A 23,912-nucleotide genomic window follows, 5' to 3' on the forward strand; every position below is an offset into this window, starting at 1 on the left:
TCATGCCTTGCAACCAAAGCCCTAAGACCCTGCAGGTCTTACATCAGAGAAAACCCACAGGAGCAAATGCCTCCCTTTTTCCAGTTCTTAGGAATCATGTAGCAAATATCATGAAAGAGTCCCTTCTAATTGCTCCTTGAGGAGAGAAGTGATGGGGACTTCTTCATTTCGGATTTTTGCTTTTGTTTTTTAGTTTTTTATTTTATATTGGAGTAGAGTTGATTTACAATGTTCTGTTAGTTTCGGGTGTACAGTGAAGTGATTCAGTTACACATATAGATATATCCATTCTTTTTCAGATTTTTTTCCCATGTAAGTTATTACATAATATTGAGCAGAGTACCCTGTGCTATACAGAAGGTCCCTGTTGATTATGTATTTTATAGATCATAGTGTGTATATGTGACTTTTTCATTTTGTATCCATGGGGCCTGTAATATAGTAGGGTGGTGTGTGTGTGTGTGTACACACACACACACACACACACACACACAAGGAGCTGCAGTCTTACCTCTTTTCAATTTGATACTCCGAATAGTATTTCTGGCTACTCTCTGACTTAGCTACTGCCAGGAAACTTATCAATCCCCGCCTTTCATATGCAGGGAACAACATCTCAAAACGACACCCCCTTTTTTCAGGCTCTCCTAAAGGATTCATGCCGATCCATCTACTTGATGACCCATTTTTTTGAACAATCTCTAACTGGGAGTTAGAGGTATCATATCTGGCCATGAATCAGAGTGGCAAAAACTGGCTCCAAATGAAGCGATGTCGGCTACCATTTACTAAGCATTTGGTATAGACCAGACACTATGCAAATTTTAAAAAAATGTACATGAGTCATCTCACCAAAACCTCCAAGCAATCCTATACAGTGTGGGCCATTATTATCCCCATTTTATGAATTACAAATAGAGGCTCAGCAGTATACACACACACAGCTGGTGAGGAGGTAAGCTGGGCAGAGAATGCTGTCTCCCCATCCACAGCCCACGACCTACTTACAAGATCCCTAACAATACCAAGAAAGCCAGCAGGCCACAACATTCTAGGAGCACCTCAAATTTTTGCGAAGTAGTGCCTCAGAGATTTTTTTTAATACTAAAAGTTGTATGCCCATACCCGGGTAGTGTTCATTACCCAAGATATCACAATATCACAAGGGTTTCCCAAGAATCCAATGAACTTCAGTATTTGATAAACCTTAACAACTAGCCCTAAGAAAATTTTAATCAATCAGTAAAAGACCTTTGATATTAGGCTGAAAGGAGTGGAGAGGAACGTTTTATTATTAAAAGGGATCAGACCAGTTATGTAATTTGCAGAACCCAGCACAAAATGAAAATGGTGGCGGGGGGGGAATCCTTGTTCAAAAAATATTAAGATTTTCAAGACAGCGGGAAAAGCTCATTAAACGAAGCCTGGGGCCCTCAGAGCGCAGGGCCCCGTGTGACTATGAAGCTTGCACACCCAGGATGCTGGCCCCAGGAGGGGTGGGCGTCCAGGGCCCCAGAGGTCACTCTGAACTCCAGAGCAATGAGGCCAAAAGGACTGTGAACTGGTCTGTGAGCTCAGCTGCATGTGTCAGACGCTTTCTCCAAAATTAACCACATGCAAAATCAGAATCTCAAACTGGAACGTTAAACAGTTTGGCTCCTAATACCTCTGGATGTGAACTCAATACAAGATCCAGTGTTAACTGCTTCTTATGCTAAGAAGTTGCCTGTGACAACAGGAAAAGGTCATCTTGCATAAAAATCATTAGAGAAACAGATTTTAAAACATAACCCCGGGCTTCCCTGGTGGCGCAGTGGTTGGGAGTCCACCTAATGATGCAGGGGACACGGTTTCGTGCCCCGGTCCGGGAGGATCCCGCATGCCGCGGAGCGGCTGGGCCCGTGAGCCATGGCCACTGAGCCTGCGCGTCCGGAGCCTGTGCTCCGCGACGGGAGAGGCCACAACAGTGAGAGGCCCGCGTACCGCAAAAAAAAAAACAAAAAACACATAACCTGAAAAGAAACAATGAGTAACGTGGCATACTGTGCTGGTACGTCTTTCTTAACAGAGCAGGTGTTCAACATGTTTAATATTCCTATTGGCTCTCTCCTGGTGTTTTCCAAGTAATGAAAATATAAAGAAACCATGTGAGGTCCATCATATATGATGAGTCTTTATTGCACAACTAATAGTCACTTTTTTAAAATTAACAAGCCCTGAGAAAAAGTAAATCTGCTCTAACACACTTGTGAAAAGCACTTACAATACATTGCAATAAGAAAACAAAGCTCATTATTTAGTGTGAGAACATCAACAATAAAGAAAAAGAAAAAACCCTTCAGTGAGGAAAACAGCACTGAACTGGGAGTCAAGAATATCTGTCCCCTTGTCACTCAACTGCCACTAAGAACGAGCTCAATGCCAGGTCATATAGGAGAGCCGGGGCTAGGATCATACTCCTGTACATATTTTAGCCATTTGAGAAAATCACCCAGACTTGGTCTGAATTTCTGGCTATCTGCCTGTGTGTTCCACGACCTTTTGCTAATGGATATCTATGCTATAAATGATGTGTATTTTTTTAAGTTCCAAAGCATTTTGTTTGCCAGAACCCTGAGGTGAGTGCTCTGTCTTGGCTTGGTTTTGTTTCTTTTTGGCAAATAGTCTGATTTAAAATCTCAGGGTTCTCTCGATGTTTTCAATATGATTTTCTTCATTTTGCCAGTACTGAAATTGCCACGTGATAACGAAATCTAACCTCAGCCTGTAACATTGTGATGAGGCCCACTTCTCTCTCAGCAGAGAGGTTTCTTTTCTTTTTTAAGGGTTTTGTTTTTTTTTTGATGTGGACCATTTTTAAAGTCTTTACTGAATTTGTTACAAAATTGCTTCTGTTTTATGTTTAGTTTTTCGGCCCAGAGGCATGTGGGATCTCAGCTCCCTGACCAGGGGTCGAATCTGCACACCCCTGCATTGGAAGGCAGTCTTCACCACTGGACCTCCAGGGAGGACTCCAGCACAGAGGTTTCTGACGAGCCTGAGCCAGGGCACGAATTCCAAGTGGCAGTGTCCTCACCCGCACACTGAACATCATACTACTTCCAGGCTCCAAGCTCCAGAGCAAGGCTCTGATGGGCCCGAGGAGAAGGGTGGCCGCGGTGACATTCTGGAGACTCAGTGACAATGGTCATAACACACAAGGACACAAGTCTCCCTGTCAGAGCCCCCAGGACCACGCCAGGACACACCCTGGAGAAGCCTGCTTCACCCCAGTCAACACAGCTGTGAGCTGGGCACAGCCTTCCAGGAGCTTCTTCAGACAGATCTAGGTCCAAATCGCTGTCCTGTGACTTATGAATCACGTGCCCTGGGACCAGTAAGCTCTCCTCAACTATCAAACAGTACTTAATTCACAGGGTTATTGACGGATTAAATGACCCTTGAAGTGGCCAAGTGGCCAGTGAAAGACCTCAGACCTGGAAGATATTCAGATATCGGTAGCCATTATTAGGTTTTTTCAAGCCACCTCCATACCTTCCCAGGGACACCAGCGACCTCCTCAGAAAATAGGTTGGCAAAAGAAAAACTGCACATTTTTGCACTCAGGAGGTTTGGCCCAGGTACTGAGAGCAAGGAAAACTTTTACCTCCAAGTCAATGAATCTGGGACTTTGAGACAAAGAGTTTGTTGAATTTTGAAGGAAAGAACATCAGGAAAGACTACTGTATGTGCCCAGAAATTTCTCATCCCATCATCAGTTCCACAGACATCACACCTTCAGAAGAAAAACAGCACAGTTGCCAACTACCCCTTGGATCGCCCCTGGGTTTGGACACACTAGCATGCAGAAAAAGTCATAAAACTATGAAAGGCCTGATTGCAAAGGAAAAGATGAAAAAAGCCAACTACATATTGCTTCCATGAGTACCTCAAGACTGCAACAAGCCACGTTTGGGGGGAAATTCCAAGATGGAAAATAATAGAAAGTAGAGGTATTTCACAGGATACCACAGGACACAACCAACTGTGGCCGCAAAACGAATAGAAGGATGTGATGATCCAAATATCACTTCTATTTAGCTTTGGGGCTTCCTATTGAGGAGGACTCTTTTGGAGCCTGACAACCAGTTTTCTTTCTCCGAGCGCAGCCCCACGGCGGCCAAGAGAAAGAGGCTGCCAAAGGGAGGAAGCAAGCAAAGCCCCACAGATTAAAAATTCACCGCAGCTAATCCACCGGCTGAGTAAGCCACACGTGGAAAAGTGGTGACGATCTGAAGATGAAATCCAGGGGGAGAAAATACGGGCAGAATGTTCGGAAGAGCTTATCAGTAATGAAAACATTTAGAAAAGCAAGCTTCCTAACAGACCATGGAGACAATTTTATTACTTGGGATTTTTAACACTGAACCAAACACACTCTCCACCTATTACTCAGGGTACAAGGCATTGTGGGAAACACCCGGGAGGGAAACCACGTGTGTGAGAATGTCCCCAGCGAGCAGCTCTGAGCTGCACCAGCTGGAGAAAATTCTCACAAAGGAAAAAACCTGCAGTGGCTGACCCTCAACAGAATGATTCTAAGACTGGAAAGAACAGAAGCAGAGAAGTCCAAAGTGCGTTGCTTATGTCTGGGGAAACTTGATGGAAGAGAGCAGACTTAAGTGATCTTAAGACCCTGGAAAAATCAATGGGAACGATGGCAACAGGAGGACCTACACGAGCAGGACACAGAAGTCAGAACAGGTCTAGCATGTCTGGAGGACACAGCAGGGACCACTCCTCTCATTTGCCACTGAATCTCCAGTTGGTACAGCACCAGCCATAAGTGAGAGCTTAACCACCACTGGTTAAATGAATACATGGCTGCCATCTGGGAAATGGGCCACTGGAGAAGCTCTACTAGGAAAACAATTCAGTTACCTGCTCTTATGATTCATCTCCATCTATTATTTCTGATAAAAATTACTTCCCTTCCCTTGGAAACCCCAAAATACTTTGCCCCATGCTTATGTCACCATGTGCTGTGTTAAGAGTTCAGGGGACAAAATTTGCCAACCTATGAAGTCGGTAGAATGTTAGTACAATGATATAATGGTTAAGGGCACTGGCTTTGGCCCCAGACAGATAACCTAACCTAAACTCAAACCCCAATTCTTCCACATAGTTCTGTGTGACCTTGGCCAAGTTACTTAACCTCTCTGGGGCTCAGTGTCCTCATCTCTAAAATGGTGATGACAATGGAACCTATTATATTGGGCTGCTATGAGGATTTATTGTGAAAATTCATGTAAAATACTGTAGTTGGCATAGTGCCTAGCACCTAGTAAGTGCTCAATAAATGGTTGCTATTATTATTATTAAAACTATATGTTTCCTTTGTCTTACAGAAGCCAGCTTTCTCTTTGGCATAAAACAGGAGCTCATTAAGTAATGAAGAATGCTAGATCTTTTCCACTTCTGACTTTTTAGGCAGCAGCCCAGCTCACCGTCCCTGAGCCCCAATTCTGGCACGGTGCCCCTCTTTGCAGCTTCCATATTGTGTCCCCACCATGCAGCACTATCACACTGAAGTGTAATTACATGTTTGTCCCCCCCAAAAGTTCCCCAGGGACAAGAACCACATTTTGTCTTATCAGCACTTCCGTAGTGCCTGGCACAGAGCAGAATCTCAGTCTATAATATCTGATGATTTTTTTTAAAAAGAAAAAACTGTGGAATCAGTCTCACAATTCTCCAAAGTCTTATCTGAAGCCTGACCGAGGCAACTAAATGAAGGCACACTTCCAGGTGGCTTTGGCCAGACAAACCCATTGGAATTTCTAGCACCAGGACTAGTTCAAGTTTCCCTCATTCCTATGGGGCAGACCTGGCTTGTAAAGAGGGGCCCAGTTTACTCAGGGTTCAATGAACCCAGAAGTTTTCTGCAGGGTTAGGGCCTAACCCCCTGGCCATGCTAGAAGAAGAGACCTCAAACTCCAAATTCCTGGAAAGCTCTGGAAGGACACCCAGCTCTTAGCACCTTCAGGATTAACCAAGCTTTTTGGAGACCCCTGCATCTACCTGGACCATTCCTGTGATCCTAGGATGAGATCACACTTAGGGAATATATTATACATTCAAGAATTCCTACAAGAAAGGAAGGCCACCAGGAACAGCCCTGAGGGGTGGGGAGAGCGGCCACAGTGATCCTGAAGACTCAGAGGCTTCCACGTCCATGCCCCATTAGAACCCTGCCTGGGAGCCTAGCCAGCCAGGCAGGGCCCCCAGAAGTCCAAGATGAAGACATGGGCGGATCCGGTGTCTGGTAAGAGCCCACTTCCTAGTTCGAGAAGGCAACTGCCTTCTCGCTGTGTCCTCATATGGTGGAGAGGGCAAAGGAGCTCTCTGGGGTCTCATTTATAAAAGCACTAATTCCATTTAAGAGGGCTCCACCTTCATGACTTAATCACCTCCCAAAGCCCAAGGAAGGCAACTTTAACACATGCTACCATGTGGATAAACCTTGAGGATATTATGCTAATACCCACCTCCTAATACCATCACATTGGGGGTTAGATTGCAACACATGAATTTGGGGTGACACAAATATTCAGTCCATAGTGAACAGTAATTATTTCATGCCATGAAGTGACTGAGAATATAGGTTCCTGTGTCCTACGCCAACCGAGGGGAGTCAGGCACACTTGGATATGAATATTTTTTTTACCTCCTTCTTCTCACATGGGTGATTAGCCCATTGGAAGCCTGCTGAGCGGGGTCTCCTGTTGGCACCTGGTTCTGTCCCACTGCTGACTCTGTAGGTGTTTAGAGGTGGTGATGAGAGTAGAGAGGGTAATCATGACAATAATCCCAATGATGGCATCACCACCAGCACCAAACTAACACAAACTACCGGCACCCTGAAAAAAATCGGACACTCACCGCATTCAACAAAGACCACCACCCCTATTTCCAGAGCCGATACTCAACCGGTGTGCAGTGGTCCAAACAGACCAGTTGGTAAAATACTGAAATATGTCCACAGCAGTGAGCGAATAACCACAGCCCCACCCCCCCCAGAGACCCACCCCCAAACGCTGACCGCTGGGGTCTCTCCTGAGATCTCCCCGCCCCCTAGAGGGACTGATGACCCAAGACCCATCCAGCCACCTAGTTCTCATCATCTTGCTTATACTCTTCCCTGTTTTTTAAATTCTCTACCAGGATGACATGTCCTTTTTATAATTTGCAAAGAATTTTTCTAAACGTACCAATTGCTTAAACACTAAGAACAAAAACAACATACACTTGAACAGGCCTAGATAAAATATACTATGAAACTTTGGGTTTTGCATTGATGCTTTCAGCGTCAAGGCTGACCATGGCCCAACTTCTTGGGAGCTGTGCCCAAAAGATGATAGCTAGGTTCCAAAGAGTATGCATGACACCAACATTTATGAGAAAGAACTATTTTAAAGCTATAATCTTTGCAACGTAATAATATCTTCTATTTGTATAAAGCCTTACTGCACATACCTTATCTCATTCAGGCCTTACAACAGGTCTGTAATGGAAGCAGGTGTCATTATCCCCATTTAACAAACAAGGTAATCCAGACGTACAGAGGATATGACCAAGGTTCCATACTTCTGAAGCTACAGAGCCAGAACTGAACTCAGATCTCCTGACGTCAACTTCCTCCAAAGGTGTGCTGAGTCAACTCACACGTGCTCACAAGAGCCTCATTCAAGAATTTTGGAGGCTTCCCTGGTGGCAGAGTGGTTAAGAAACCTCCTGTCAATGCAGGGGAGACGGGTTCGAGCCCTGGTCAGGGAAGATCCCAAATGCCGCGGAGCAACTAAGCCCGTGCGCCACAACTACTGAGCCTGTGCTCTAGAGCCCACGAGCCACAACTACTGAGCCCGCAAGCCACAACTACTGAAGCCTAGAGCCCGTGCTCCAAAACAAGAGAGGGCACCGTAATGAGAAGCCCGCGCACCACCATTAAGAGTAGGCCCCGCTCACCGCAACTAGAGAAAAGCCTGCACGCAGCAATAAAGACCCAAGACAGCCAAAAATAAATTAATTAAAAAAAAAAAAAGAATTCTGCGATCGGTTGTTAGACCAGGGGTAGCTTTAAGTGGTTCCAGTGGGAGTAGTTACGCCATGGAAATCAGCAAGGTTACAAACCAGAGCTGGTTGACAGCACACCACGGGCTCCGATGGTCTCCTAGCCACACCACATCCACAGAACAAGGAGGTACCTTTTTCATCCATCAGTGTTCTCTGTTCCCACTGTCCCCACTAACCAGCTTGTAAGCAGCACGATGGGGGAGAAAGAGCGCTGAGTTCAGAGTCAGAAGATGCTCCAACCTCCAAGCGCCACTGGGCAACCTTTTCTCCTGACTCATCTCCTCTCAGAACCTCCATGTTCTTCTCTGTAAAATGAGGGCAATGATTGCTCCCCACTCGCAGGGCTGTCCTAAGGCGCAGCAGGAATCGTGGATGTAAAAGTATTTTGCAAACTGCAAAACACCACAGAGCTGCACAAAACTGTCTGCGAGTACCTCAAAAAACGAGGCACGGAATTACCACATGACCCAGCAACTCCGCTTCTGGGTATGAAATGAAAGAACCAAAAGAACTGAAAGCAGGGACTTGAAGAGGGACAGCCATGCTCATAAAGCATTCTTCACAAAACCCAAAAGGCAAAAGCGGCCCCAAGTGTTCATCAAGAATGGACAGGGCTTCCCTGGTGGCGCGGTGGTTGAGAGTACGCCTGCTGATGCAGGGGACACAGGTTCGTGTCCCAGTCCGGGAGGATCCCACATGCCGCGGAGCGGCTGGGCCCGTGAGCCATGGCCGCTGAGCCTGCGCGTCCGGAGCCTGTGCTCCGCAACAGGAAAGGCCACAACAGTGAGAGGTCCGCGTACCGCAAAAAAAAAAAATTTTTTTTTAAATAGAATGGATGAACAAAATGTGGTCTAGCCATACAATAGAATATTATTCAGCCTTAAAAGGGCAGGCAAAAACCTTGAGGACATTACGCTAAATAAAATACACTAGACACAAAATGACAAAATTGTCTGATTCCACCTACAGGAGGTACCTAGAGTAGCTGAATTCACAGAGACAGAAGGCAGAATGGGGGTTGCCAGGGGCCGGAGGGAGGGGAAATGGAGAGTGAGTGTTTAATGGAGACAAAGCTTCACTTTGGGAAGATGAAAAGGTTCTGGAGATGGATGGCGGTGATGGTTGCACAACAACATGAATGTCCTTAGTGCCACTGAACTATAGGCTTAAAAACGATTAAGATGGGGGCTTCCCTGGTGGCACAGTGATTAAGAATCCGCCTTCCAATGCAGGGGACACGGGTTCGAGCCCTGGTCCGGGAAGATCCCACATGCCGTAGAGCAGCTAGGCCCGTGCACCACAACTACTGAGCCTGCGCTCTAGAACCCGCGAGCCACAACTACTGAAGCCCACACACCTAGAGCCCGTGCTCGGCAACAAGAGAAGCCACTGCAATGAGAAGCCCATGCACCACAACAAAGAGTAGCCCCCGCTCGCCGCAACTAGAGAAAGCCCGCGCGCAGCAACGAAGACCCAACACAACCATAAATAAATAAATAAATAAATTTTTTTAAAATGGTTAAGATGGTAAATTTTAGGTTATGCATTTTTTTTAACAATTAAAAAACACACACACCCAAATATTATGTCTTCTATTTCCCAGCTGTCAAAGGAGCCAAGAGGGCCCTTAAAAGTCAACATCGGGGTTTTTTTATCATGACTAGGACCACAAATTCCATTGACACTGGCCATGCTAATGCAGGCAGAGCGAATCCCAGCAGCATCGTTCCTGTACACGAGGGCCAGATGCAGGCTGTCCCCAGCTTTTATACAAGGTCTGCCCCCGAAGTTCATTTTCACCTTTTGGGTGTGGTGGTTGTTCAAGGCATATTTTTTATGCAAAGTGAAATGTCTCATGGGGGTAAGGAGCCCACTCACACCTAGAGAAGCCTTGAGTACCAATTAATTGAGGCTGAATTACAGGGTGAATGTCCCAGCCGGGTCCTGGGAGCCGGGGCTGTGCTGGGGGAGGAGGGGAGGGGGGAGGTCACAGAGGCAGTACTATAGCAGCCTCCCTTTCGGGGCCCAGGCCAGTCTAGGACCCAGTTTTGTTTGTTTGTTTGTTTGTTTTTGGCCACGTAGCACATGGGATCTTAGTTCCACGACCAGGGATCGAACCCGCACCCCCTGCAGTGGAAGCACAGTCCTAACCACTGGACCGCCAGGGAAGCCCCAGAACCCAGTTTATTTCATCAGTCGGTCGGCCTGGGATCCTTCTCCCAGTTGCCTCACTTGGCCTTCAACTTCCCAGTTTGGAACTCATTTGCACCTCCCCACTTCCCCCCCCCCCTCAAAGCTCCAAAACCACAATTACCTACTTTCCTCCTGCCTTCCAGCCAAACTGCTAGTTCTTGTCAGTTTCACGTGGGAGGAAAAAGTACTTTCTTTAAAATCACTTACATCACAGATGGCTGGTCTCTCAACCTATTTCAAGGCATTCGTATCTTCTAATGTTTAAAGGCAAATTTCGAGCAGCCATTTTTATGAAGGTTAAAGAAATGGGAAGAGCCCAGGGGGGCAGGGGGCAGGGGCCCTGGGGTGTCTGCCCCCCCCATCATCCCACCAGACCTCTCCGCTTAGCACAGCTTCATTTTCTTGCTTTTTTCCCACAACACTGTGGGCCTTGGTGGGAGGGGACGGGATTGTGTGCAGGTATCATATTTGTCGAATATGATACCTTTAGGATTCCACTTACAGCCCCTAATCCAGTTTGGAGTAAAAGCAATTTCAGTGATGTAAGCCGTGGTTATAAATGTCAGAGAGGGGGGGCCTCTCAACCAGTAAAAACATTGACTCTGTCCAGTTGGGAAGCCTCTTCTTCCCATGCTCACTGCACTGCAGAGGTACCAATAATCTGTGACCCCAGACCTGGTCAGGCCATGGAAAGGTCTAACATGGAGAGGTCAAGATGAGGGATTTCACCCGATTCAGACATGAGCTCTCCGACTGTTTTACCGACATGCTGCAACCTGGGAAATTAAACTTCTGAGATCATCTCCCACCCTCCATCACACAATCCCTGATAAGGGTATTTTTGAGTAAATTGTTACGCACGTTCATGCGGTCTATACCTAGACACGTTGCCATTTTTGAAAACTCTAGCATTAAAATAAACTCACTACCTAGAGAATTTAAACTCACAAAAGTCAGTGACGTTTTGGAATACTGTAATCAACAAGTTACTTCAGTCCTCCAAGCCAAACGTTATTTTCAATAAGAAACCAAAGCAGATAAGACTGAAGCCATTCCCAGAAAGAAGCACGTTTCAGCTGCAAGAAGGGCCACAGCTGCACCAAGATCTAAGTGCTGTTGGCGACAACAGAAACTGCAGTTAGAAGAGCGTCTTGCACAAGCTGATGTAGAGATAGACTGAAGAAAAAAAAAAAAAAAAACAGCTCAGGGTGCAGGGAGAGGTGCAGAGAGTCAAAGCTGATGACATAACCCAGGGAGGGGATGAGTCTATATACGCAGCAAACTAGGTCACTCAACATGCGAGCTGGCCTGGAGGACGTTTGGGGCTGAGGCTCTTGGTGAACACCAGCGCCAGGGGAACCCACCAGCCTCCTGTGGGAAGCGTGTGTTGGATGGTGCAATGGACCCCCCCAAATCTGGGCAGGTGGCCTCTGAGGAGCAGGGTGTCAGCCCCGCAGAGGCTAAGGAGAGAGAAGGAGCATTTCCTGCACACGGATGCACAGCCATGTCCATGCGCTAAGGGGTTTCCACGCGCCCTCATCCAACCTTCATTGCAACCCTTAGACGGGGTGCTAGTGTTATCCTGTTGTGCAGACGAGGGCACGAGACCGAGAACGGTGACATCATTTGCCCAAAACCTAATAGCTAGGAATCAGTGGACCCAGGATTTGCACCCATGGCCTGGTGACCTCAGATCCTCCGTTCTTAGCAGCTCAGGACTGCACCCCGCGGAATATCCAGCGAATGTTCTTCCCTGGTTGACAGAGGACTTGTTGATGGTCTCTTAAATCAACTTTGCGGGGGGAGGTTAAGTATGCACTGTTCTGCATCTCTGCCCCAGGAGCTTTCAAAAATCAATTTCCAACAGACACTGACATGTTCCTCCTCACAGCGCTGGCCCTGAATATCTGAGGGTCGCTATCCTCCACCACAACTGCTGAAGGCAACTAAAACTTGATGGCAGCTGCGGTTTACTCAATCCCAGTTATGTGCCAGGCATCTCATAGATGGCACTGAATCCTTACAGGAATCCCACAAGCGGCAACTTCCATCTGCATCTTAACTCAGAAAGATGAAGGATGGACATCAAGAGGGATGCAGCTATGAAGGGTGGTGCTGGAGCTGCCTTTCTAGTACTGTTCATTGCCTCCTGACGCCTCCCCTGCCTGGCCTCAGCCAATATGCCGTCTTTAGGCTTATCCTCAAGATCTGGTGTTAACCAAGAAACGCATTCCTCCATCTCTGAATCCTGCTGAAATACTAGGAAAAACAGCACGAGACCCACAGCTGACCACTGGAGACAGGGAATGAACTTGGTCTGCCATGGAATGAACTTGGCCTGTGGCATCCATCTGGTCTGATTCGAACCTGCAGAATCCACATACTGCATAATAAACATTTTGAAAAATCAAGAAGGGTCTAACAGAAAACTAGCCCAAGGAAAAGGTGATCTCCTGCACCACAGGGAGTCAAAGGGAGGCACCCAACGTGAACTGAAAAAGAAGGTAATGTTGGCATGTCTCCCAGGGTCCATGTGTCCTTGTGCATTGGATGGACCATCTTGAGTCAGAAGAGAAACTTGCGACAGCTGACGAGGGCTCCAGGCTTCGTGCTGGCCACCCATAAGTGGTGCGTTCTTCAGTGAAAGAAATGTGTCCCCAGGGGCTGTGGGCTCCCTGGAGAATCCTGCAAAATCTCATGAGGACTGGAGGCAATGTGAGGTCCTGGGGTCCACCCTTGTGGGTGTAAGCTGTCCAATAATGTGACAGTGCCCTGCTGGACCAATGCTAAGCCCTCCCAGAGGGGAGAGGCGGAGAAGGAGAGAGATTGAAGGGGATTTACGGAGATTTATTTGGGGAAAGGAAAGATTAAAGGGATTTATGGAGACCCAGCCAAAAAAAAGCTCAACAAGTTAACCCCTAAAGTCCTCCTCTGAGAGGACAAGAAAGTCCACCTGCCAAGTCTAATTACTGTCCACTCGGTTGATCCAGAAATTTCTACTTGAGACCTAGTCTTCATTAGCCCCTCCAGGAACAAGATCTAAAAAGTGCAATTTCCCAGATCCCACCGTGCTAATCGGTAAGCCACGCGGGTTTATCTTTTCTGCAACCAAGAAAAACTTTTGGCTTTTTCTCTCCAAACATAAAACATCCTATCCAAGAAAGACGTAGCAGGAGTTTGCATGTTTATTATTTTTCACAGAACGTCTGGGCTTTAATTCCCAAATCAAGTGGGAGAGCTGTAGGTAACCTACAAACCTGTCAAAGTGATCTTCCTGTTGATAATTCTAGAGGCAAAACCCAGCATTTTCACAGGAAGTTAAGCAGTTCGTTCAGCTGCTCAAATGTCCAGCCTATCATGACTTCCCCCTGTGACAGAACAGGAGATATTTCAAAAGCCCATCCCAGACACAAGCTCTTGGAAAGAAAGAGATTAGCCTTAAAATCCAATGGTCCCTTGGGACTTCCCTGGCAGTCCAGTGGTTGAGACTCCATGCTTCCAGAGGGTGTGGAGAAAAGGGAACCCTCTTGCACTGTTGGTGGGAATGTAAATTGATACAGCCACTATGGAGAACAGTATGGAGGTTCCTTAAAAAACTAAAAATAGAATTACCATATGACCCAGCAATCCCACTACTGGGCATATACCCTGAGAAAACCATAATTCAAAAAGAGTCATGTACCAAAATGTTCATTGCAGCTCTATTTACAATAGCCAGGACATAGAAGCAACCTAAGTGTCCATCGACAGATGAATGGATAAAGAAGATGTGGCACATATATACAATGGAATATGACTCAGCCATAAAACGGAATGAAATTGAGTCATCTGTAGTGAGGTGGATGGACCTAGAGTCTGTCATACAGAGTGAAGTAAGTCAGAAAGAGAAAAACAAATACCGTATGCTAACACATATATATGGAATCTTAAAAAAAAAAAATGGTCATGAAGAACCTAGGCGCAAGATGAGAATAAAGACACAGACCTACTAGAGAATGGACTTGAGGACACGGGGAGGGGGAAGGGTAAGCTGGGACAAAGTGAGGGAGTGGCATGGACATATACACACTGCCAAATGTAAAATAGCTAGCTAGTGGGAAGCAGCCACATAGCACAGGGAGATCAGCTCGGTGCCCTATAACCACCTAGACCGATGGGATAGGGAGGGTGGGAGGGAGACACAAGAGGGAGGGGATATGAGGTATATGTATACATATAGCTGATTCACTTTGTTATACAGCAGAAACTAACACAACATCGTAAAGCAATTACACTCCAATAAAGATGTTAAAAAAAAAAAAAAGACTCCATGCTACCAATGCAAGGGGCGCAGGTTCAATCCCTGGTGGGGGAACTAAGATCCCACATGTCGTGTGGTGTGGCCAAAGATTTTTTTTAATTTTTTTAAAATAAACAAATAAATAAATCCAAGAGTCCCTCACAAGGAGAACCCAGGAGCCCAAAGGATGTTGAGTTTTCCCTCCAAACTCTTTCCAAGAGCTTCCCAGAACATGGACAGCCCTGCTGTGCCCACAGAGCAGGTGCTCAGAAAATCCTTGGAACAAAACTGACCAAAAGCAACAAACAGCATCTTTCTTCCAACCCCAAATCCCTGGCGAATCTCACATCCCACACCCAACCTACCAGCAATTCCTATCGGCTCTCCCTTCCACATGTTTCCAGAATCCAACCACTTCTCATCACCCCCAGAGTAGCACCCCAGTCCTCCACCACCATTCTCTCTCCCCTGGATGGTTTCCATAGCCTCCGAGCTGGTCTCCCCGCTTCTGCCCTTGAACCTATCCATTCATTCTCAACACAGCAACCACAGCCATGATGGAAACACCTGAGTCAGGTCAAGGTACACCTCTGCTCAAAACAGCCCTTGCTGTTCCCTCCGACCAGAACATTTTACCTTTAGCTATCCCAATGCAGCCTCCAGATCTTTATTCAAATAGCAGCTCTTCAGCCAGGCCCTCCCTGGCTACCCTGCTTCAAGCCACCATCACCTCCCCCTCCCAAAAATCCCCGTTCCCTGCTTCATTTCTCCCCTAACGTGTATACTAGATAACATACTCTACATCTTCCTGATTCATGTTTTTTTTTTTTTTTAATTTTCTGCCTTCCTCACCAGAATGTGAGCTCCAGGAAAGCAGGCATTTGTGTCTGCTTGTTCGCTGCTGTACTCCCCGCTACCGTGCACCGGTGCCTAGAATATAGCAGGTGTTCAATAGATATTTTTAAATGTACAAGAGGCTGAATTTATATCACGCCTCAAACAAAGGGCTGAAAAATGCAAACTTCTAACCAATGCCGCAGCTGGGATACCCTCGGGGGGCACTCTGGGGGCTGCCCACCTCTCTGCTCCTCTGGGTAATATTCTTTTAAATGCTTTTCACCGACTAAAATTTTGAGTAGTCTCAGAAAAATTACTCTTAAATCAGTCGGTCAAACACACAAATCACCTCGGGTAGCTCTGCAATCTCCCTCTCCCCCTACACCCACGTGCACACACCTGCCTCGCACAAAAGAACAGGTGAGTCTGTGTTCTACCCGGGCTTTCAGATAAATCAATAATCTGTGTCCTCAACAGGTGTACTGATTGAGCAATTTCAGAACAAGGCATGTACGGAAGATACTAGTGGGAAAAGACAGCGCTGGTCCCACAGAAATTTCTATTTATACTCCTCCTAAAGCAGCACCCAGCAGGCCCTCATTTCATGAAAAAGCAAAGGCATTGTGCTACTGACATCAAGTGGGATAACACTTCCTGTCCTGAGCTGTATCACTTTGCTACTAGCCTGGGCATAAAAATGTCCCTCCAAATAGGGCTAAGCTGCTCTAGCTACACACGAAAGCTCCCGAAAAATTATAGTGAGTGCCTTCGTTACCTAGACAAGCCAAAAAAATCTTAGGGTTGTAAGGGCACTTGAAAATCATCCCATCTTCCTTGCCCTCCCCCTGATTTTACAGGTGAGGAAGCTAAGACCAGGTCATGTGGAAAAATGACCAAGCATCCCACAGGCCACACACCCCAGCAGCGGCTGAGTCAGACCATGAGCCCAGGCCCAAGGCCTCCATGGTGCCCGCTCCAGCCCCCCACAAACAGCAATTACTTCAACACAAAACATTCGGTCTGTAAGAAAAGCGTGTATTCATACCCTGCAGAGATGAAGATCTATTTTCCAGAACATGCCATTTCCATACTCTGGGGGAACAAATGAGGTATATTGGGAGAAGCATTCTGTGTCAACTCTCAGGGCCTCCTCTGTTCAGATGCCTTTCATGGCGTGGCAATTACAGAAGCCACTTCCATGAGTCTGGGGTACTTCCTGGACACCACGGTGAAACCTTTCTTCCCATCAGTATCTTTCTCCAAATGGCCTATTTTCATTGTCTTGGTTCAGAAGATGTGGAAAGACACCTACGGTAGAGATGGCCTGGACGGCCTCGGCAAACACTCCACAGAAATGTTTACGACTCCTAATTGCTGTTACACAACATTTATTTGATCCCACATTAATCTGGCGTGCCAGGCAGGGATCTGAAAACACGGCGTTGATTAATAAACAGTAATTAAGCCTTCCCACCCTGTTCAGAGCCAGGGTTAGGGCCTGGGATTCCCCTTCAAAGGGAGCCACACTGAAGGTCGTAAGTTGAGAGGTTTCTCCTGAAGCCTGACTCAGGGGTGCATCAGAAAACCCAGGTCCAAACCACACAGTGGGTTCCTTCCCCTATGCTGTCCTTTGCTTCCTCCAGCTCTCTTCCCACCCTTCTGGGCCACCCTTCACTCCCATTTGGCTCCCACCCTCCAGCAAGGTCCCGCTGACCACATGGTCTAAATGGCTTGACCCTCTGGCCTTCAACAGTAGAGGTTGTGCTCTGCATGGAAAGGTACCGGGATCAGGCAGCCAGATATCAGATTACAAGGTTTTGCCAAGTGAGTGCTCCTTGAGCCTTCACAGTGCTTTATTTTAAAAGCATTTTAACACTGTGGGCTGACAATCTGGCTCCTGGCAGGGCTTTCCTGCCTTAGGATCCTAAAGGCATATGGTAAAAGTGTGACAAACAAAATGATTGGGCCTGCAGAGCACCTTGGAAATGAATCCCAATTGTAACTGTTGACACCCTTGACTGATGCTAGGTTCCACTGCAAACAAGTGTAGAGCCCAAAGCCAAAATCCACACTAACAGAACCAGAAGTGACCTCTATTTAGACTCAGGTCAAGATCACTGGACTTGGCCCAGGGCGAAACAGGCATCCTGAACTTTGGACCACTTCTAGAAAGTCCAAGAGACAAAAAGGTGTTGATAACCCAAAAGCTTTCACATGTTACATGTTTGGATAATTAGGTTTTCTTTACCTTAATATTAAAATTAGCTTTCCAAATACTAAAGTTAGTCAAATTATTATTAACATTTGCTGTTACATAATCCACAGAGGGGCTCAACCCCACATGCATAATGACAAGTTGTTCTGCCTAGATTCGAATATCAGCTCCACTTAATAAGTAGCTCCGGTTTGGCAGGTCACATAATTTCTCTGCTGCCTCAGTTTTTCCATCTGCCAAGTGGGGATAAAAGTAAATACCCACTTCATCAGGTTAACGTGAGAGTAAAATGAGTTACTATACCTAAGGCACTTAGAATAACAACTGGTTCTTGGTATTCATTTAATAAAGTCACCTACCTTTACTACTACTACTATTATTATTATCATGCTATTGAGTGAAAACATTTTTTTTTACATCTTTATTGGAGTATAATTGCTTTACAATGGTGTGTTGGTTTCTGCTTTTAAAAAAGTGAATCGGTTATACATATACATATGTTCCCATATCTCTTCCCTCTTGCGTCTCCCTCCCTCCCACCCTCCCTATCCCACCCCTCCAGGCGGTCACAAAGCACCGAGCTGATCTCCCTGTGCTATGCGGCTTCTTCACACTAGCCATCTACCTTACGTTTGGTAGTGTATATATGTCCATGCCTCTCTCTCACTTTGTCACAGTTCACCCTTCCCCCTCCCCATATCCTCAAGTCCCTTCTCTAGTAGGTCTGTGTCTTTATTCCTGTCTTACCCCAAGGTTCTTCATGACATTTTTTTTTCTTAAATTCCATATATATGTGTTAGCATACGGTATTTGTCTTTCTTTTTCTGACTTACTTCACTCTGTATGACAGACTCCAGGTCTATCCACCTCATTACAAGTAGCTCAATTTCATTCCTTTTTATGGCTGAGTAATATTCCATTGTATGTATGTGCCACATCTTCTTTATCCATTCATCTGTTGATGGACACTTAGGTTGCTTCCATGTCCTGGCTATTGTAAATAGAGCTGCAATGAACGTTTTGGTACATGACTCTTTTTGAATTATGGTTTTCTCAGGGTATATGCCCAGTAGTGGGATTGCTGGGTCAGAGTGAAAACATTTTGATCATTTTATTGTTTGTGTTTCACTCTTCTAGAACCCCTGTCAGCACTACAGGACCATAGCGGGAAGCTTCTTTTCAAAGAATTCTTTCCAAGACAGAAGGCAAAGCTTTGGAACCCTAACAGAGACCCATCCCCAGGTTCACGGGGAATGTGGCCAGAGTCCAAGAGGTTGTTCTGCAAGAGGTGTACAGTCTCTCCGTCACCATGAGTCAAGTCCCCATCCTGCCCAGAGGTGGAACCACCAGCAGTCATACCCAAACAGCACCTGCCACAGCAGGAGCCACTCAATGAAGCCACAGCTCATGGGGCTGAGCAGCCCAGCCACGGCAGAGGGGCAGCTACCCGGCTCTCCGGGGAGCAGGAGGCAGTCAGGGGAGCTGCATCCGTCTGCTTGGAGGCTGCAGGCAGAGGGACCAGCTCGAGGGGCTCGGGTGGAGATGCGCCTGGCAAAGGAACGCATTCTCTCATGATGAGACTCCACTCTCTCCCATCCCCTCATCTGAGGCGATCGGTCTCAGGACGACCAGCAAGCACACGCTTCTTCTTTCTCAGCAACTTAAGCACCTCAGAGTCACTACCCCAAACCCAAATAAACCTCAATGATAATTTTCTAAAGTTATGGACAAAACCTCACCCCTTAACAGGCCATGCTAAGAGGCAGCCCCAAGCCCCTCTCTACGAAAAGGCTAAGTCCCTTCTGTTTTTTTCCAACAGACAGAAAGTCTACACCCACAGGTAGACTGTGTTCCTGAAGCGAGCACAACGGCTGGGAGACCCTATTCTCATCCTCGGCAAGTGTGCGTCCCCAGAATCAGAAGCATGGCAGGGATGCTACCTTCACAACCTGGGCTCTGGGGGACCACTGCAGATGCGCGGCTGGGGGAGGGAAAATGACCAAACAACTCAGTGGACCCTGAGTATGGGACAGAAAACAATCTGGGTTTGAAAATGTGGTCCTGGAAAAGCAAACCAACCACAATAACAAGTAAAGGGGGTTTAAGGAAGACAGGAGAGAAAAGCACACTGATTTCTGTTATGAAACACCTCGTCTATTCCTTCCCAGCCTAATTAACACCTCCATGAACCCCTGCAAAACGTTCGGTTCATACAGCACATATGTGTATGAATGTATATGCCGACAGATACCAATCACATGAGGGGAGAAAATAACTCCAATTTCAGACTCTTCCAGCAGTGCCGGTTCTCTTTCACTATCAGCCTCCCTACCTATTCTGAGGCACTCCACAACAAAACAAACAAAAACCAACTCCTGGGCAGAAAGGGAACAGCAGCTGAACGGAGCAGCACATGCTCGGAGCCTTCCTGCCATGGACTTCTGGTTACTCCGCCACCAGCCTCGGACTACACACAGCCCTAGAGAGAAACCACCGGTACAGCGACCCTCGCAGACCCTCCCTTGGCGACCCGCACCCCAGCGTGTGCTGCCGAGCCTGGTGAAATGCACAGACGCTCAGGTAAGGCTCTGCCCACACGTGACCCTGAACACTGCGAAATTCCTCCCTTCCTTAATTGCGCGGCCATCCAAAGTCTTGCCTACACCTAGTACGTGAAGATGTCAATTCTATAAGGATACATAACGGAAGGACAGAAATGGGAATGCCTGGAGCCCGATTTTCTCGTGACCACGTCTCTCGCGGACACGGTGCACCCATGCACACAGTGAGTAGACGCACGCAGCCAGTAAACAGGAATATCCACCATGCTCAGCCCACAGTCACGCGTGGGGAGAAGTCGAGAGGGCGGCGGTGTCAGGGAAGTGAAAAGTCGCCCGCCTGCGACTGACCCCGAAAGCCCAGAGCCTCCCCCGCCCAGGAGCGGCTCCCACCCGGGCCCGCGGGGCGACCCACGCGGCCGGCACGCAGGGGGGCACGCAGAGCCGAGAACTGGACAATGAGGACGCGGCGACCCGCCGGTTCCTACCGCGGTGGCGGCGGCGGTGGCAGCGGGAGCCACCTCTGCACCCGCGGCCGCTGCCATCTCCACCCTCTACTCCCCGGTCCCCACTTACGTTCCGAGGGTCTCCTTAAACTCGAAGATTTTCTTGATGTCTTCAGCTTGCTTTTTCCAGGAGGAGCTGCTCTCGCCGTTCTCCCGGGCCATGGCAGACGAGGCCGGCGTGCGCAGAGGGCGGCGAGGCGGAGCGGCCGGGGACGTGGGGGGCCGGGGTGGGCGCGCGAGGAGGGGGCGCCCGAGCGCGGGGGCGCGGGGGGGGCGGCGGCGCGGGCGCAGCGGGGGCGGCGGCGGCGGTGGCGAGCCGGTCCGGGAGGGCTGGGCTGGCGGCGCGGGGATGCTAGGCGCGGGAGCTGGAGGAGACTTTGTGCTGCGGCAGAGCTTCCTCTTCTGCAGTTTCCTCTTTCACTCTCGCCGCCGCCGCGGTCCCTCCCTGGCTCTTATTTCTGCGCGTCTCGGGCACAGACTTCCTGCCGCCGCCGCCACTCGCCCGGCTCCTTTGCAGCCGGCTGCCAGCCTCACTTTCTGCTACTTTCTTGCCTCCCTTCCCCTCCCTCCCAGCCGCCCGCCCTGCTCCCTCCCTCCTCCTCCTCCCGCGGGCTCCCCGCCCTCCCCGCGCGCCCCGGCCGCCTCCCGCCTCCCCGCCTCCCGCGTGCTGCCGCCTTCGGGGATGTCCTGCTCCCCGGGAACGCCGTGCCCCGGACGCCGGGGCACCGCCGTCACCGCCCGGCTACGCTCCCCGCCGCCGCGCGCGCCCTGGAGCCCAGGAGAGGGCAGGTGCGGGGGACCCAGGCAGGTGCGGGCGCCCAGGCGCGTGCTGGAGGACCCCGGCCCCCCGGGACTGCTTTATTAATTCCGCAAAGTCAAGTCTCGGGGGCGCGAGGGCTTTCCTCTCCGGCTGCGGGAGAGGGCGCTTCTGCGCTGCGCTAGGACGCTGCAGGGCGGGGGCGAGGGCGAGGGCGGGGGCGCGAGGCCACCCGGATGCCGGGCGCGGAGGGCGGGGGCGTCCTCCCCGGGCGTCCGGGCGCTGCGCAGGGTCGAACGCGGGGGCTGGTTGTTATGGCGACGGGAGGCGGCGGCCGCGGGGATGCTGGCGGAGGTGGGCGTTGACTCGGGCGGCGCGGCGCCCGCCAGCGGCTGGCGCTCCCCGAGCCTGCCTGGCCCTCCCGACTGGGCCACTGGAGCTAATTCGCATTGCACCAAAGTCGGCGCCCGTGTCCAATTATGGCTGGGGGAGGGGGCCTCGCAGCGAGCAGGGAGCCGGGAGCCTCGCGGCCGGGGACGCGCAAGACGTGCCAGGCGCTGCCTCGTTTTCTCTTTGGGAGCTTAACTCCCAGGGTTATCTGGCGGCCGAGCGGCGGGTGGATTCAGGGCCGGGTTCTGTGCGCCTCCCAGGCTGCTTCGGCCCCAGGGCTGGAGCGGCCTTCGCTCCAGCTCGGCCCCTCCTGGTTTCTCCCTCTCTTCGCCGGCCGAAACCCAGAGATTTAGAGCAAAGTGAACCTCTGCCCCACACTCTCTTCGCCAGGGGGGCCGCCCCTCCTCAGCCCAGCCGCAGTGGGTTTAGTAGGGCACGCTGTGCCAGGGAAGGTACCTGGAAATAGCCTTTCTAACAGATTGGAGAAACGCACCCAGAGTTCCCTCTGGCCTCCCATTTCGGAGGCGCATTCTGACTGCCCATCCCTCTCCCGTGTCCACCTGTCAGAGGGCGATCCACGTACAGACACCCATTCCCAACCTGCAGGGACTACCTCGTGTTTCGAAAAATTGTAGTTTTCTTCGGATCAAGACTCTCTCTTCCTGAGGGCCCCTCGGCTGAGTTGGGTAAACAGCCCCGTGTCTTGATTGGTGACACCTGTCCCATTTTCCCAGGACTGTTCCAATTTCACTGTAAAAGGGGGAAAAAATATTCTACTCCCTGAAGAGGAAACTTACCCAGCACCTTCTTCCTCGTTCTGACAGGCTGGATGCAGGCCGACTGCTCTCCCAGAAGCCGTCTGTACCCACCCCACACTGCACCCTGCCGCCCTCCACCTTTTTTCCCTGACCCCAAGGAGGTGGAAGGATAATCTGGCCTGCCCATTCCTCCACATCTGCGTGCTGGATTCCGCCTTTCAGGGGCTGTTAGCTTAAGGCTCTCCAGGCTGAGGAGAGCAAATGGGGGATTTGGTTGTTAGAAACTGGCTAAATTGACAAACCCAACTTCCAAGATGGATGACTAGGGAACCTCTCTCAAAGTTGGGGCACGTCACCAAAAGCAAACAGCACCACCTCAAGAAGAAATACATTTGCACAGCATTGTAAATCAACTATACTTCAATAAAAAAAAGTGTTTTTTTGAAGAACTATACTATCGTTTATTGGGGTCAAAGTTTAGGCAATATGAAGAGTAGGAACCAGGTGTGACTAAGATCCCAGTGGACACTCCCATGCCCGCCATATGCATCTGCTCATCTTTTTTCCCCTTTCCCTTCCTTCCACTCCTTCTTCTTATCCCGTTCTTTCCTCTCTATTTCACCCTTGCTCCTTGCCTATGGATCAAACACCAGAGCTCATGATAACAATTCTCAGTCTCAGCTTTTGTCCCCGGAAATAAAGAAGTGGTGATGCTAAAGAAGTTTTGTACGGTTGGAACTATAATGGGGAGTTTTCTTTCTCTTCCAAATTTTCCATAATGATGTTCATTCAGAGCATTATCAAGTTATCCTCAGCTGGACTAGGTCCTAGAGAAAAGACTCAAACTAATGGGGAGTTGAAGAGGCCAAGCCCAAAAGAATGGATCCCATGACCCAAAGAAGGAGGTGGAAATGTCAAAGACAATTCAGTCTGGCTTTAGCACAGTCATTCCTCCCTTACTGGACACCATGTAAAGTAAGAGATCTTGACCTTGGAAACTGCAATCGAAAACAAAACCATCATTCCCGAAGAATGGTTAAACCGTAGCCTGTTAAGGGCTTAATTCTGTTTGCTTGAGGACTCTTGCTTGGACTGTTCTCCAGTAACAGACCATTTCCTCCAGCTGCCGTGTTTTTCTAGCGGTGGTGGCTGCCACACTCTTCTTCCCACCCCAACTCCGTTGTCAATCAGTTGTTACCTATCGGTCAAAAGCTGTCTGTTCCCTAACAGTTCCACTCCAGAAAGCTCTGCAGATATTCCAGATTACTAAAGTTTAGGTCCCAAGTCTTTATATTTCCTTTAAAGCC

At 48.8% G+C, this 23,912-nt stretch overlaps 1 protein-coding gene across 1 annotated transcript in view; it reads right to left on the reverse strand.

Annotated features, from left to right (window-relative positions):
* CAMK1D (calcium/calmodulin dependent protein kinase ID) overlaps positions 1-20,893 on the reverse strand; it is a 417,159-nt gene extending 396,266 nt beyond the window's left edge. The window contains exon 1 of the mRNA XM_022580319.2: positions 20,771-20,893. Within this exon, the coding sequence (XP_022436027.1) occupies positions 20,771-20,862 (92 nt within the window). The 5' untranslated portion in view covers positions 20,863-20,893. The remainder of the gene's footprint in view (positions 1-20,770) is intronic.
* Between the last annotated feature and the right edge of the window lie 3,019 nt (positions 20,894-23,912).

Source organism: Delphinapterus leucas, chromosome 2 (genome assembly GCF_059928025.1).
Source record: "Delphinapterus leucas isolate spDelLeu-1000000601 "Yukka" chromosome 2, BTC_Dleu_Yukka2, whole genome shotgun sequence".
Classification (NCBI taxonomy): Eukaryota; Metazoa; Chordata; class Mammalia; order Artiodactyla; family Monodontidae; genus Delphinapterus; species Delphinapterus leucas.